Raw genomic sequence first — 17,250 nt, 5'->3', positions numbered from 1 at the left:
ATACCAAATTAGGTCTTGAAGTCTTCCTTATATACTAAAGCAATATGGGTTAATTAACCTTGTTGGGCTTTAAAACAAAGTAGATCGTTCAGCTGATCTACATAACACGAATCAGTAATAAATAAGGAAAGTCAGAAGAAGTAGGAACATCTTTCAGAATTTCCAAACATATCCAATTATTCCCTAAAATATTGTTGCTCATTTAGGAATAAAAGCACAACTGATTATGTACAGATATGCGCGTTGCTTGGCCAATAAGATACGAGGACGTGGATTCCTTAATAAGATAAAGCGCGCATACATCAGACATGAAACAAGGCACACTGAACCGTGCCAAGATGTTGGAACATCATATGCAACATCTTACAGAAATGCCTGAGACAGGTTGGAACATAGTATCCAACAACACAATCATGTATATTTGTTTTAGCAATAATGTTGCCAATACAAATACCCAACAATCTCTCCGTTTGGCAAGTTTTTGGCTAAAGCAAATTGAGGCCATTTAGTTAAAGCAGAAGGATACACAACTTCCATTTCTTCAAACAACATGAACACACACCTAGGAAGAAACAACCAGCACATAATGTTTAAAGAGATACCTTAGATAAACTTCTTCAAATTATCATAAACACACATCCATGAAGAAGAAAATTACTTTTCAAAGAACACTTCCGGAGAAAACATCCAATGAGAAGAAGTAGAAAGACAATACCACTAAAGAGATTCAAAAATGTGCACACAACAAAGGAATACCTCACAGAGTCTTCAACCATACTCTTAACGGAATCTAGGATAAGAGAGAAAAATATATTACTTACATCAGAGACATGCACCAGCAGATAGGATAGTAGCAAGGTCTCACAAGAACAAAAACAAGCAAAGGAAAAATAAATTCCTAAGCAACAATCATCAGATCAGGGAAAAATAAATTCCCACACAGGATAGGATGTTCCAACATCCTATATAACATCAGACAGGAACACCTATCACACATATCAGCAAGGGAAACAATAAATTTCCAATACTTACAGAGTACTGACATCTAGATGTTTTGAGCACCCTACTCCACATCCTAATGCATAACTAAAATAATACTTCAGGGTCAGCTATTACCTCAGGGAATATCCAATCAAAGAAGACTATACAGTCACACAAACATGTTCCAACATTCAACAGAACATTAGCAAGGAACATTCACAAGATGAAAATACTGAGAACTCAAAAAAATTCCAGAACAGGCATCAAGATGTTGCAACATTAGTGACAACATCCACAAGAACCAGAAATAGTTGCAAAATAAAGGCAACAACAAAATAGTCATACATGAAATATTGCAAAAAAAAAAAATGCAATAGCACACACACATGCATAGAGAGAGAATATAGACATACCACTACTCCCCCTTTTTGGCCACAAAATATGCCAACAAACAATGATCATGCAAACAAACATTAAGAAGTGCCAGAAGAGCATAAATTTTCAGAGTACTAACATACATGAAAGTACAAAGTATCATAGGAATCATAAGTGCAGAATATCAGGGCTTGGCCCACATACAGACCAAAATAGACACACTTGGTGCACAAAATATTCAGGGCTATGCCCACACAAATAAGAAAAAAACCAATATCTTGAAATTTCATAAAAAGAAAAAGAGATCCAAATCATTCAACAGACCCAGAACTGCTCCTGGAAGTTCCTTCTTTATCCTCATTGCCACTGCCAGCTTCATCTTCATCTTCCTTCTCACTTTCTGTTTGTTCATCTTCAGCACCATCATTTTCACTTTCCAAAGAATGGATCATTAGCTCAAACTGAGATTTCCTTTCATCAAGCAAGACACATGTGTCCTTGAGGGCAACCACAATCTCCCGCTTAGTTATCAGTCCAGCAGTAGGTACATTTTCAAATGTTGCAACAATGTCTGGAACATGATTTTCACCAAAAAGCTTGTGATGTATAGTAAGAGGAGATTCCTTCTTATTTGGAAGATCAACAACAGTGATAAGGCCAGGGTGTTGGTCTAGCATTATACTACACAGTAATGTGGGGAAAGCAATGGGAAGCTTAACAACATCCGTCTTGGCATGCTTTACAGTCTCATCAAAAATGTACCTACCAAAATCCATCTTGGTTTTTGTTCCTATATCATAGATAAATTTAGCCAAACCTGTTGCAATGTCAGATGAGTGGGTAGTAGGAACCCAGTTAGCTGCACCAATCCTATTAATAATGGCATACTTCACACTGAGTTTTCTAGAAGAAATCTTCCCCTTCTTTGGCCAAGCTCTCACCTAATTAGCAGTGACCTCCTTGCTCACTAGGTTGTCAGTCATTTCCAGCTCAGCAGCCCTTCCTTCATCAATCCCTAAGAATCTGTTGATGATGATGAGGGGGAAATTGACACACTCTCCTCTCACAAACACCTTCTGATACTCCATACTCAGAGGGTTGTCACAGTCTTCAGAAATATTTACCAGAAACTCTTTCACCAACTTTTCATAACATTCACCCAGACTGCACACAATCTTCATGAGTCTTGCATCTTTGATAAGATCCATCACAACTTTTATTTTGACAGCTTCATCACTCAGTTCTCTCTCCAACGCCAGCCTCCTGTGATAGATGAATTTCCACCTTTGTGCAAATTCAGGGAGGTGAAATGAAACTTTGTCAATGAGTACATTTTCTATAGTCTGCACATTTTTCTTCCCAACAGACCTTTTTGTGGTAGAGATGATGATGCTTTGAACATCCTCCTCAACATCATACTCAGATTCACTTAAGGAGATAATCTTCCTCTTCCTTGAACTTCCAACAGCAGTCTTCACCTTCACTTTACTCCATCATTTCTTTGGTCCTATTTCAACTGACTTCGCCCTAGTCTTGGGGATTTCAGTAATAGAGGGATTCTTAGAGACAGTTTTCTTGGGGGTTCTGGTAACAGAAGCAACAAATTTTCCTTTGTTACTTCTTAACCTCTTGGCCACACTCTCACTTACATTGTTTACCAGAGGGATTTCTTCTGAGTCCAAGTTGTCAACATCAATCATATATTGATCATTTTCTTTATCCACAGAACCTTCTTCCTCTAATTTTCCTTAGGTTCTTCTTCAGACTCTTCATTTCCTTCAGAATGAAAGTTCACAGTAGTATTCTCAGAGTTTACTTCCTTCTCTGGAGCAGTCTCAAAACTAGTTCTTATCACTAATAGTGGCAGTATCTTCAACAGGGTTGTCAGGTTGGCCCAAAGATGATCCAACATATGGCTTAACATCCTCTTGTTCATCATTATTCTCATGATCTTTCACAGAGACATCAACTTAGGTCTCATTACCAGCATTCAGGATGTCCACATCCATGTGTTCAATACTATCTATAGCATTATTCAGATCTTCTAACCCTAGATTTCTACCGGATTCAGGCACACTAGAAATCAGGGAAGCATCAGAGTTACCTTTTTCACGATCAGGTGTTGCAACATCAGGAGAGATCTTTGAAGTTTCTTCATTCTCAGCGTTCTTGGATGCTTGTGCAATGGTGTCAGCATCAGAAGCTTTAAGAAGGTTCCCTTCCACATATAGGTCAGCCATGGAGAGAGCAGCTTTCGATTCACCCTTCTTTACTGGTTTCTTCTTCTTAGCCGTAGACTTGGAAGCGGTTTTCTTTTTGGGTTTGGTGGGAGGAACGGTAGTGAGAGGTACAACCATCTTAGGATAAAAAGGTATCTTTACTTTGTTGTTCAGGGACATTCTTTTCTTCAGAAATAGGAGTATTAGATTTAAATTTTATGTTGAAGTGATGTTGTTGGTAATGTTCGTTGATGTAAGGGAGACAATGAAGTTTGGTTACAGGGACACCTATAAAAATAAATAGAAATGATGTGTAAAATTTTATAGCATTTCGAATAAGCCTTAATTTATTTGGATTTTTTTTAAACTTAAACGAGTAAAATACAATTTTGTTCCGAGTAAGCATATAGTCACGTGTAAAATTTTGTTCCCTGATTATTTAGGCTTAGTTATAACAACATAAGAATCTTCACCATAAAATTTTAGAGTTTTTAAACGAGGGATGAATTAATTATAAATTGTTTAAGAAATTCTTAATTACGAGGAATGAAAATTCATAATTAATAATACTTTTGTGGAAAACCGTATTTTAAAGTTCTAAATATGCCTGCAAAAAATCATAAAAAAATTCAACCTCTAGATCGCTACATTCAAAAGAAATTTCATAAACATAATTATAAAAACTTGAAAGTTGTTTTTCCATTTTTTTTGCGAACATTGCTGCTATTTCATTAATGGTAATAACATATGAAGATGAGAAAAACACAAGAAGGAGACTTGAATTGTATTGACTTTTTCTAAAAATCATTTAAAGTGTTTAAACAAAACAGAGCAAGCAAGAGAAAAAGAGAGATAAAATTATCCTGGTTCACCCTACAATTCAAGGTTAGTCTAGTCCCCTTGCACTTATAAAAGTTTCTTTTCACTATAATCACACAATATTACAATTGCTCCAACACACAATTGCCCCAACACACAAGTTAGAGACTTCTTTGCCTCAACAAGATGACTTTTATAATTAGAGTTTACAAATAAATTTGTATGTATTTACAGTTTCAGATCTCAAAGAGTAGTAAATTAACTTTAAGAATGAGAAACTTCCGACATTTAAGAAATTTTAAGATACTAAGTTTATAAGAATTTTTCTAAGTGTTTGAATGCTTTTGAATTTGACATAGTTTTGGCTCTTGTAAAATATACGGAGTCGCTTAATTTCATCAGATCTATAAATACGACATTGTTACCCTACTACTTTTGACAAATGGAGCGTCAGAATGGACTTTTTTTAAAGCTCTATTAGTTGAAAGATGAGAACTAAGGTGTCCATTTCTCCGTTTTCTATTGCACTTAATTGTGAAAAAGCTTGTGTTGAAGTTTCCTTAAAAAAAATGCTTTGTGCTGAAGTTGATAAAGAAATTATTCATCAAATATGTCATTTTCATAGCTAGTGATTAGATTTCAGTTGAATTTTGTTGGTAGGTTATTTCGTAAACAAAAATAATTTGTGCGTTGTCATGTCTATGAATACCCACCCTATAATATATGGAAAATGTTATTTATCTAGAAAAATAGCATCAAGAATTTTTCAAAATACATGTGGCAAGTTTTAATTGCATGATTTATTTGTCCACTTCCTATTTTTCAGCCACACCTCCTCGAATTGTGGCAAATAGTGCATTGTGATTGGTTGCTCTTTATTCTTAAAGAATTCTTGATGTTTTTTTTCTAGATATATAGCATTGCTCATAATATATACTTGTCTTATTAACTCACTTGAGTCTATTCACTTATTGCAATGTCGATGAACACAATATTAAATAACTCATCTAAAAAAAATCAACATAATCCCAACAATATAGAAACACATAGATCATCTATGAGAATATTAATTTATTCAAGTTTCAATTCAAACACACAACATAAATATAAAGGCACTCTTTATTTTTGAAATACTCATAGCTAAGACGTACGCGCAAACTTAACACAATTTATTCATAATATACACGTAAACTTAACCTAAAATTTATTCATTAAAAAAATTCAACACAATCCACAGAGAAGTAATGAGTGCCATAATGAAAACAACATATTCATAACGAACCACCTTTATTTGCTAGCCGGGTTAACCGTAAACCATGTCTGAATGAAAGTAAGAGCAAGGGCGATAAACGCAGCAAGGAATGCAGTAATGGCCCAAGGATTGCTGAAGTGAGTGTGAAAACGCTGCGCTATCCAAGTCTTGTATTTATTACAGTAATGCTCATGTATTTTGCATATAACTTCACTATATATTTCTCCGTTTTGTTTCAAGTCGGTACTTATGATATTGAAAAGATTGGCAACTTCCTCATCACTCCCAAGTTTATTGAGCAAAATCCCTTTTGATCTCAATTCCTTCACATCTTCAGGATGGTCGATGAGCGACTCCATGAAAACCACAAAAGAACAAATTCCATAGTCATTCTCAAAATCTGGACACATCTCATATATATGCTGTCAGGTTGAGGAAAGTAGGGGCTGAACTGTCGGTCACAACGGTCATAGGAAGAGTCAGTTCTGCAGCGAACCATCCATTGGAGAAATCTATGTCTGTTGGCCTTGGTGTATTGCTTGACTTGAGTCTTATTCCTACTGCTTTTAGATCCTTGTATGTTCCTGTATGTAATCAACTCGACATTTGTCTTTGAATTCTTTCTGTATGTAGTCAACTCGGAATTTGTCTTTTGATACAAACTCCACCTCTCCATTATATAAAGAAGCATCTCTACAAAATCATACTTCCTCTGTACAATATATAATAAATATCACATTTTGTAATGGAAAGAATATTTTTCTGTCCTTAAGTTTGTAACGAAATATTTTTGTCTCTAATTTCTTTTGTTATGTCTATTTATTTTAGTACTTTTTATTGTTATATCTATTGTACCTTGGAATTAGATGTAGTGAGGAAGATTTTACGCTGCAGATCAAGAAGATGATTGGGTGACTCATCTGGCATTGATACACTGTTGTCCTTCTCCTTCACCTTCCTTCTCCTTCTCTAACTGTGACTCATCTGGTATGAGACAAAGATGGTTGGGAAAACGGCTCATGCTTTTTATCAATCCACTCTCGTCTTCATCTTTCCACAATAGCTTGAGTACTTCATAAGGAAGTTGATTCTTCAACAAAACCACATCCACGATCAGAATATTCATGTGCCCTGGTTCATAAAGCTAGCCTTTCTCCAAGATATTCAACAAAGAGCATCCATCCACGAACAACATCCACGACAGCTTTTCTTCGAGGCTTCCAAAGCCTTCAAGAGAGTTGCCGGTTAAAGTTAAAACATCATCGCTAAAACGACCCTTCAGATCATCAATGTTATCGGCAATCTTTTTGTGCAGATCTTTCTGAATGCTTCCAGTGTTTTTGATGTATTTTGCTGCCCACATAAGCTTGTACTTCTCTCCTAACTTTAGATCTGTTTTGCCATGATGGATAGGACCTATTGACACTAACTTGGGTGAGTAATGCTTCTCAAATTTTTTTCTATTTCTGAGATACTCTTGCACCCTTTGTATCTTTGGTCGTGAACTTTCGGATGTTGGATTTGTATCTATGTACCTTTGTAGCTCCACAACTTTTTGATCAAGTGTGTAGGTTGGGATGCCATCATTTATTCAATATAATAATGGTTGAGAATGAGGAATATTGATCTTTCAAACTTAACCAAAATATGAATCAAAACGTGTATTATATAATACTCTCTCTATTTCAAAATGAGTGTCGCTTTAACCAAAAAATTTTGTTTCAAAATGAGTGTCGCTTTCAGTTTCCAATGCAATAATAACTTTTTCTTTTCAATTGTACCCTCCAATTAATACTCTGCACACTACTTCCAAAGTATTACTTTTGAAACTAACCAATAGTTAATAAGGATAATTTGGTAAAATAACCATTCTCTTTCTCTTAATCATTGCATTTCTTAATATGTGTGTAAACACCTAAAACGACACTCATTTTGAAACGGATGGAGTATTATATAATATGGGCTCAGTGTAGTGCTTAAGATTTTCATGCTCTCAAACCTTTACTTAATGAACAAGATAAGTAAATAATAAATATGCTTGCTTAAAAAAATTCTTACACTTCCAATTTAATCAAATTTTATACCTGTCCTCTTCACAACTAAAGTAACTTGTCCTCAGAATTTTACTCAATGGACAAGGAAAGTAAAATTCAACGAAAAAGGATCATTGCTTTTCCTGTTCTAGAATTTAATTTAACTGCGTCCTCCCTATGTTACTATTTTTTGTTTGGATTTTAATTCCTTAGGATTAGAAACCTAGTTAACGTTTTTCCAAGGGCTAAGCATCACGTTTTAATATATAACTCGCAACAGACCCGTTATGCTTAAAAAAAAAAAAATTATAAAGTTATTTGCAATGTTATTTGTATTGAAAAATACGAAAAAAAATTAATGTTAAAAATTATGTTAATGGTAGAAACAAAGAAATAGGTGTTATTAAATATTATAAAATGGTTGATTAGAAATATGTCGTAATATTTACCGAATAATAAAGATCTCATTAATGTTAAAGATGACGTTAATTAGTCTCATATTTTTTTTTAAAGAATTTGTCCCGTATTTTTTATACATCAATGACAAATATTTACATTTTTCATGTAAGTTTATAAATAATCTTTCTTACTAAAGCTTATCCCCCAAGTTATTGTTTATTACCCTAATTTTCCCCCTAATTTTACCCTCCACTTTGCAAGCGTTAACTCCCTATATATGCTAATCCTAATCACCATTCCACTATGTATTTCAATTTCCCAAGTTATAAGTATGATACATTAACTTACTTGCCGACTTTTAATGGTTCACATTTTTTTATGGGACTATTCGTGTACAAAGTTAATGGATTAGTCATTCCCATTTCAGTTAATGGTGGCTCATATAGGAGTACTAGACTCTAACCCGTGTGATGCACGGGTTTTGTATATAAATATCATATTGATTGTACATTCAATACTATGCTATGAAACGACTACAAAAAATAATGCAAAAATTACACTAATTTAAGTTATTAACTTTATTTTCTTTCCAAATAATATTACCGGATTGTGTTTTTCGAATTTCTTTTTTCTCAATCTTCATATTTGATTACATTCATGTTAAAAGAACAAATAAAATAAACAAATTGATAATAATAAACATGTTTGAAAAGTCAAAGAGAGAAAGCAAAATAATGTTATAATCTAGTGTAGTGATTTTTGCAAATAAAAAGTCAGAATAAATAACTTCAAGTAATATAATATATGAGAAACAAAGAGGCTGACAAAATTACACTAAAAAGTAAAGTTTTTAATGATAAAATTATCATCAGAATCAATCAAATTATCAACAATTTTAAAAATGCAACTTTAATATCGTAACACATAGTAAACATACAGTTTGAAGTTAAGACTAACAGACCAGCTATAGTTTGAAACGTGTCCCAAACAAACTGTTGCCTTTTGTCTACAAACCAACAAAAGTTTGAAACATGTCCAAAATAACTGTTTCTGTTTAAACGTGTTCAAAAGAATTGTAACTTCTCAAGAGTTAAAAGTTACTCCCTCTGGTCACATTTATAAGCAAAACACAACTTTTTAGGTTCATTGAATAACTAATGTATTTGGTCTATAAATGTGACTAGATACGTTAATTATTCCATGAACCTAAAACGTTGATTTTTGCTTATATATGTGACCGGAGGGAGTAATAGTTAAAAGTTTTTTTCGATAAAGTAATTATTTTTATATATATCAAGCCACTAACATGGCAGTAACCCATTTTTGACCTTTTTTTCTTCACATTTTTTAATATTATAACTAGCATAAAAACCCATTTTTAATAAATTAATTTTTTCAAATAATAATTTGAATAATATTATAAAAGGATAAAATAGCAATTCGATTCTGACGATTGGAATTTTCAATATAAGAAAATCCAACAAACTAACCATTGAGAACGTATAATATCCCATAATCTAACCCACAATAAGTTTGTAAATCGTTTTATGTCTATTGGAGTCTCCGGTATAAGTCAATCTGACAAACTGTCAATTCACAAACCTAGTGAACATGAAAGGAGATTTCTCATTCAACTCAAAAGGGATCAAACCAACCTACGGTTTTGAATTTCATAATCTCGACCGTTCAATATTCCCTAATATCACCCACGATAATTTTGGAATTCTTTTTCGATGATTATAGTCTCCGGTATAAGTCAATCTGACAAACTATCTATTCAGAAACCTAGTCAACATGAAAGAAGGCTTCTCATTCGATTGATCCTGGCGACCAACGGTTTTGAATTTGTCAATCTCGACCATTCAATATCCCCTAATCTAACCCACGATAAGTTAGGAAATTGTTTTTCGACGATTGAAGTCTTCAATATAAGTTAATTCGACAATCTGTCCATTAAGAAACCTAATCAACATGAAAGAAGGCTTCTCATTCGACTGAAAATGATCCAGTCGACCAACGGTTTTAAATTTCACAATCTCGACCATTCAATATCCCCTAATCTAACCCACAATCAATTAGGAAATCATTTTCCGACGAGTGGAGTCTTTGGTATAAGTCAATCCGACAAATTGTCCATTTAGAAACCTAATAAACATGAAATAAGGCTTCTCATTCAATTGAAAAATGATCCATACGACAAACGGTTTTGAATTTCACAATCTTGATCGTTTAATAGCCCCTAATCTAACCCACATTAAGTTAGGAAATCGCTTTCCAACGATTGGAGTCTTCGGTATAAGTCTCGACAAACTGTCCATTCAGAGACCAAGTCAACATGAAAGGAAGCTTCTCATTCGATTGAAAAATGATCCAGACGACAAACAATTTTGAATTTAACAATCTCGACCATTCAATATTCTCTAATATAACCCACAATAGGTTAGCTAATTGTTTTGAGATGATTGGAGTCTCCGGTATTAGTCAATCAGATAAATTGTCAATTCAGAAACCTAGTCAACATGAATGGAGATTTCTCATTCGGCTGAAAAGGATCCAACAGACCAATAGTTTTGAATTTCACATATCTTGATCTAAGTTATACAAGGTTTAAGAGTCTTGATATTTTAGAACCAAAACTTGACTTTAAGAGTCATACTTTAATTCTATGGTACTGCATACTTGAATACATTAACGTATCAAATTGTTTTTTTTTCATACTTTATTATTATCAAGACTTCCAAGTCATTGTTCAAAACTTATTTTGATTCAATACAATATCGCATAATCTAACCCACAATAAGTTAGTAATTCGATTTCCAACAATTGAAATTTGCAGTACTAGTCAATCCAACAAACTTACGAAGACTAGTTCATTGGAAATGATTGGAAAGACTCATCTAAAACCATCGAAATTAATTGAAGGATTCGAACTTCACCATCTCAACCATTAAATCTCGCCTAATGGTGAAATAATTTGTGTTTTAAGATTGATTATTTTAATTTATTTATTTCACAAAATAACATAACAATTAATACTTTTTTTAAGTGTAACAAATAATACCAATGAATGTCCTTGTGAGCTTAGCTCGGTTAGCAGGGACAATGCATAATAATATGCAAGGTCCGGTCCGGGATTCAATCCCCGACCGTCACCAAAAAAAATTAATACCAAGGAATATTGACTGCTTATGAAGTACCAAGGAGCGAACCCAAGTTGTAATTGACTCTGATACGTGCTATGCATAAATTTTATTTGGCAGGTGCAAGAAAATAGTAGTCCATGATTGATAAAGACAAATATTACAGGCTTTAATAAAACATACGAAGTATCATGCCAAAAACCTAAAATATGCATTTCCATATTACACTTGCGAATAGCAACACCTGCCCATATTTTTCTTTTCATAAAACAAAAAAACACATGGCAAGTGGCAGCAAATCAACGAATATTGACTGCTTCTAAATTCCAATAGTTCCAGTAAATTTTATTTTTTACGAAAATTTTAATAAATATTACTCTATATATATAAAACTTTGGAGCAAGAAATAAGTCTCATGACTGAAGTGGGCATGCTAAATCTCTTTTGATGTACACATCCAAAAAAATTATAATTATTTCACTGTCTGAAAATACTTTTCGAAAAAATTAAATTGTTCCCTAACCAGTCGGGGCAGCTTTTTTTTAACATGGCAGAACATTGAAATTTTATTATGATTTACATAAAAATATTGTGGAGCAATTGTCCCTATCCCTTGCGATATTGATCTGCCATCGACCCTGATTCTCTCTTTGCGATTAATTTACTCAACTAAGGTTGTTACAAGGCTCCCCTCAAAAAGAAAAGTTTGTCACAAGGCTCACTCTTGTCTCTTGCTATGCTTTTGGCGAGAGTATGATTGAAGGGGGAATGGATTCTCTCCTGTGTGTTTTTTTTTTTCCAGTTTTCTACTATGTAGAATCTATGTCATCAAATGTCTTATCTCTCCTAATTTTACATTTTCAACATTTATATTTTAAAACATTAATTTCTTTTCAAAGGCTGAGATTTAATTGGACCCTGCAGTCACTGCACAGGATCCATTCTCGATTCAAGGGATAGTTGAGGAGTGAGTTGTCTCCAAATGAAACATGTACTAAGGCAAGCTAATCAAGTATTTTTTTTAGCTAGAAATTCACTTTTTATAAAGTGAATAAGTTGGATGTCTGAGATTTAAACTCCGACCCGTATATATATTATGCAATGTCTCTGTCAACTGAGTTAAATTCACAGACACTAATCAAGTATTTGATAGTTTATTTCATCAAAATAAAATATTTGATAGTTTACCTAAGTTTGATCTTTCGTTAAATTTACTCTAAAAGATTTTTAATTAGAGTGGTGAATACATTGACCACCATATATGATACACACCTTCTACCAACATTCTCTTTCACATAGGGTGAAATTACTAAAATATCTTTTCACACGTGTTGTATGATTAAAGTAGGAAAAAAAGGACATCAACGTAACATTATTGTGTTAATTAAGTACTGACTTTCATTTCGAACTCCCTTGTGGAAGATGTCCACCATGTTTCCTTCCTGCATGTTCTCTAATCTAGTTTCTTGGTAGGGTTATTTCCCCATACCCTTCAAAAAAATATCTTATTTCCTAGTGAGGGACCACTATGGCCAGCTAGTTGATCTTTGGCATCATCAATTTGTCCCAAGAAGGACTACCCCTAAGTACAAAGATCATGTACCATATTAAGAGATATTATACAAAACTTATTATTTGGTTAGTTTAAAATCCAATAGCTTGATTTATTAATAACTTATTTATAATAATATGCATATCTATCCGTATCTTGGCTTTCTTCAAGGTTCAAGAAAGGAATATAGATAATAGATAACCATGAGAGTCTTAATCTTTAGTGGAGAAATGGTACTAATCTATGCCACCACATATGTCTCCATCACATATAGGTATCGGCATTGATTCCCCAACACAGACTAAATTTGTGGGGAATCTATACAACTTTGCATCAACAATGATAATTTGTTACCATACAATGCAATGTCATACAAAGAAAAATCAGAATAGGATTCCCTGCTGTAACAGCAGGGTGCTGTAATCAATGACAGCCGTCCGATTAAGTTGGATGGCAGAGATTGTTTGAACTAAAAACACACAGTTTTCAATCTCAACCGTTCGATCTAAGATGAATGGCTGATATCAAATACAGCGTGAAATTGCGTGCTGTTTTTACAGCAGCAGAACCTGGTCCAGAAAAATCATTGGAGGGTAATTGATGATTCTTTGTTGATAAAGTTACTCATCCAAATGATTGATGAGAATTACCACAATATCTTTAGCTATCTAGCCTTTTTGTCATTTAGCTTCAATTTGTTGAGACCCTTTAATTTATACCACAAAATGAACAGAACTATACCTCAAAAAGCTTGACCCTTTTGTTAGGTAAAATAGTAAACCAGTATATATATGTATATATAGCAAATCTATTATGTAAAGTTGTAAACCCATAATTTGACAAATGAAGACTATAATTTGTACTATTAGGTAGGTTTGTCGGCATGTTGGGCTTGAATAGACCCCACATATAATTATCAATGAATAAAAAAAATATGCTAGTGATAGTTGGTTGGCTCTTTAAACTAAAAGATACCCATAAAAAACTTTGGTGATAAACACAAGCACTAGCAATACCACCACTTAATACCATTATCAATTAACCCTCATAAATAGAGGTTGACCCTTTCAATCATATAATCAATTTCTTCTTCAAAGTTCATCACATCTTTATATTGAAAAATATCATTCAAAATAATCAAAGCTTTTGAAGTTTGAAGTTTGTACAATAGCTAGTAAGTAGTACTTACATAATTGTTGTTTCTTCTAAATTCAATTTCATCAAACCAAGTAAGGTAATTGTAGATGTGGCATCTTGTAGCTGCAGTGAGAAGAATTAATATTTATAAGATGAAGAAGAGTTCTAAGGTGGCAGATGAGAACATGTTTGAAGAAGGGAACGGGGGGGTTGAAGTAGCAATGTTTGGAGGTGAAAGAGGAAGAAGACAACATGGGCATGGATGGAGTGGTTTTTCAGTTATTTATGCTATTCTTCAAGCTCCAATTTCAATACTCTCTTGTGTCTCTAATCCTCGTGTTAATGGTTCTGATGGGGTTTGGTCCACTGGTGAATTTGGCCAAATTTCTGAGATCAATCATATTATGGTAAATGATAGTATGAGATATGCAATTTTAATGTAGAAAAATATGAGCAATGATTAATATTGTTGCCCTAGAGTGCCTTCTCTAATTTTATTTATACCTATATATTATAATGCTTTGGATCATGAATTACAGTAGGTAATTTAATGGCTTAACCAAATATCCTTATCTTCTTTTTCTTAGAATTCGTTTTCTTTTCTCTTTTTGCTTTCTATGGACTTTATCTTTTAGAAAGAGTCTTCTATTTCTTTTCTTTTAAGAAATGAAATGAATTCCACCAATTTGGTGAGAGAACTCGTGAGTACATGTAACAACATTAATTACGGTGCAATAGACATTTGGCAAATGATCAAACTAGATATTCTAACTGTATTTTTTTTTACATAGACGAAATTACAAAATCTTTATAAACTCACACACATAAATGGTATCATCAGGAGTTGTAAGTATATTGTATTGATAGCAATTAAAGACATTCATACACATGTTGTATTTTGAAACATTATCTTATTCTACTCCAATTTTTGGGCGTTATCCACAAGATGAAAGACTCTGTCAATGATAAAACTTTAATGTTTCAAAAATCGAATTGAACCAGACGATTCAATCAATTGATTCTTGAACCAACACCTATGATTATGTTTTTTTTTGAACAAGACCTATGATTATGTTATTTGAATGGTTTGATTGTGGTTTTGTTCCGGTTTGAACCGTTTAAAGCTGTTAAAATTTGACAATTTTAATTTGACAATTGACATTGACAACTACTTTCAAGGACTAATTTAGTTTTAAGTGTTCAATGCTTGGATGATTCTTCCATTTCCTACAAGCATCTACATATGATGTATATATATGCTTGGATGATTATGTTATTTAGTTTTAACTCAAATATTGTTGTTAAGTTGGTTTGAGTGATGTTTTGCCAACTCAATTTTAAGAACAATTATCATTTTTTTCTCAAATCCAAATTAACCCTAAGTTGGTTTGAGTGAGACATAGATTTGCTATATATATACATAAATAAAGTGTATCTCACCTCTAAAGTTTAACCCCCATTTCATGCCTGGCCGAGCTTAGATGTGCTCTAATGCTCAAAATAGTTGTGCTCTTAAAATTGAAGAACGAAGCATTAGAGATTAATTAATTCTTCAACGAGTCGGTTTTGACCAAACTTTGTCATCATATCAAATTGAATTACATTGATTTAGGTTGAGTCAAAAACCCGTATTTTTTCATTCAAATCCAAATTGTTGGTTTGGGTCAGATCATGAGGCATAACTTGGAAAAAAAAAATGTATATTGTTAAATGACTATCAATTTCATAAAATTTTAACATTTGGACTAAATTCTACGATTTAAAATTTTAACTCGTGAATTTAATTGAAACAATTCTAGATCAAAATTTTAACTCGTGAATTTAATTGAAACAATTCTAGATCAACACATAAACGTCTTAAACTATGTTAACAAAAACAATATTTTGATCTATTAGGTTAAAGAAGTAGGCGCCGTACACACCACTACCAAATAAAAGTTGTGATGTTGTGTTAGTTATAAAACTAGTGTTGTCTCTCGGTTGTGATTTTGTTTGAACTGCCGTCACTGAATTGAGGAATCAATCCTATATTTTCATCTTCTTCACGAGAATATTTATCTTCACCGATTGGTAATTGAGAAGAGGAAACATGTATTCAATCAGTAGTTCAGATTCGTTGGTGTCTTTCAGTTCTCTATGCTCTCTTATATAATGTTAAAGCTTCAATCCAGGTATGGGGTGAGAGAGAAGAGTTCGAGACCATGAGTGTAAATTAATTGAGATGAACGGGAAAGTCGTATTTCCCAAAGTTCATTCAGGGCTCACCGCGACTGTTGTAGCACTTGGAGAGAATAATTAAATTAATGTGCAAATTTAGAAGTGTGAGATTAAAAGATGATTTAGAAACATTATTAAGTTGTAGCTTTGATTTAAATTATGTGAACATGTGGTATTTGATGTCAATGATAAATTTTGTGAATGTGCTCTTGCTTGATTTGCCACAATTATTTGAATTGATAAATTATGTATATTAATTGATTGAATAACTAGCACAAGATAGTTGATGTTTGGTAGATAATTGTTTTGCTTCGGTCAATTCGGTGGTAACGAAAAGAAACTAATTATGGGCTAATTTGTGAGTGTATGAATTGTGTCTACTGTTCTTGTAAATGTTATGTTGGACATCTGTATAAAATTGGCTATAGTGGTATTCTAAGAAGTATTAAAAATGTCTTTGATTTTATATATTTTTTTTGAATAAAATTGGCTATAGTGGTATTCTAAGAAGTATTAAAAATGTCTTTGATTTTATATATTTTTTTTGAATAAATCCACTTCTATTATGTTGTCAAGAGTCATCAATCTGTTTGTTTTTCTATGCAAATGACGGGGCTTAAAATTGTTTGATGATGAGAATAATGATGTTGATTAAAATTTGCGGTGTGAATGACGATGTATTTTCATGATGACGATGTTTTCTATGATGATGATGTTATATTATAATAATGATGAGAGTGTTGACAGTTAATCTATGATGATGATGATTTGAGTGGTGATGATTTGTGTGCTTGCATTAGAGTCGTGCATTTTAGGGGGAGTCTTGCATTCATATGTGGAATATGTGACTATGTGTATACGTGTAATACTGTCGAATTTAATTCCTTGCGTTCATATAGAGACTAGAGCATAAGTCTTGCATATGTGGGAGAAAAGTCCAGTAACATACATCTGGCAACTATGTTGAGAAAAGTCCAGTAATATAACTCTGGCAAAACGATGAGTAGGTATGGTACCACATTCATATAGGTCTTAGGATTGAGTCCATGTGCATGAAAATTGATGATGATTTGTATTTGGTGAATAAGTGTAATTGTGTGAAACGATGAAGGTAATTATATGTTGA

At 33.0% G+C, this 17,250-nt stretch overlaps 2 protein-coding genes and 1 pseudogene across 2 annotated transcripts; 1 reads left to right on the top strand and 2 right to left on the bottom strand.

Moving 5' to 3' along the window:
- Positions 1 to 2,297: 2,297 nt before the first annotated feature.
- Positions 2,298 to 3,056, bottom strand: LOC146907299 (uncharacterized). Its single transcript, XM_085729074.1, has 2 exons — positions 2,878 to 3,056; positions 2,298 to 2,814 (listed from the first exon to the last, which is right to left on the bottom strand). The coding sequence occupies exons 1-2, from the start codon at positions 3,054 to 3,056 to the stop codon at positions 2,298 to 2,300; spliced, it is 696 nt and encodes a 231-aa protein (XP_085585200.1).
- A 2,394-nt stretch (positions 3,057 to 5,450) lies between these two features.
- Positions 5,451 to 7,600, bottom strand: LOC146907298 (UPF0481 protein At3g47200-like; annotated as a pseudogene).
- A 6,202-nt stretch (positions 7,601 to 13,802) lies between these two features.
- LOC146907297 (uncharacterized) lies at positions 13,803 to 14,471 on the top strand. The gene is made up of 2 exons (XM_085725549.1): positions 13,803 to 13,944; positions 14,031 to 14,471. The coding sequence occupies exon 2, from the start codon at positions 14,060 to 14,062 to the stop codon at positions 14,348 to 14,350; it is 291 nt and encodes a 96-aa protein (XP_085581675.1). The 5' UTR covers positions 13,803 to 13,944; positions 14,031 to 14,059; the 3' UTR covers positions 14,351 to 14,471.
- Positions 14,472 to 17,250: the final 2,779 nt, after the last annotated feature.

This window comes from Medicago sativa, chromosome 7 (assembly GCF_051527215.1).
Source record: "Medicago sativa cultivar Bolivia chromosome 7, Bolivia_mono, whole genome shotgun sequence".
NCBI classification, from domain to species: domain Eukaryota; kingdom Viridiplantae; phylum Streptophyta; class Magnoliopsida; order Fabales; family Fabaceae; genus Medicago; species Medicago sativa.
Note: the sequence above shows the minus strand (reverse complement) of the source record. Positions and strands in the feature narration are given on the sequence as shown.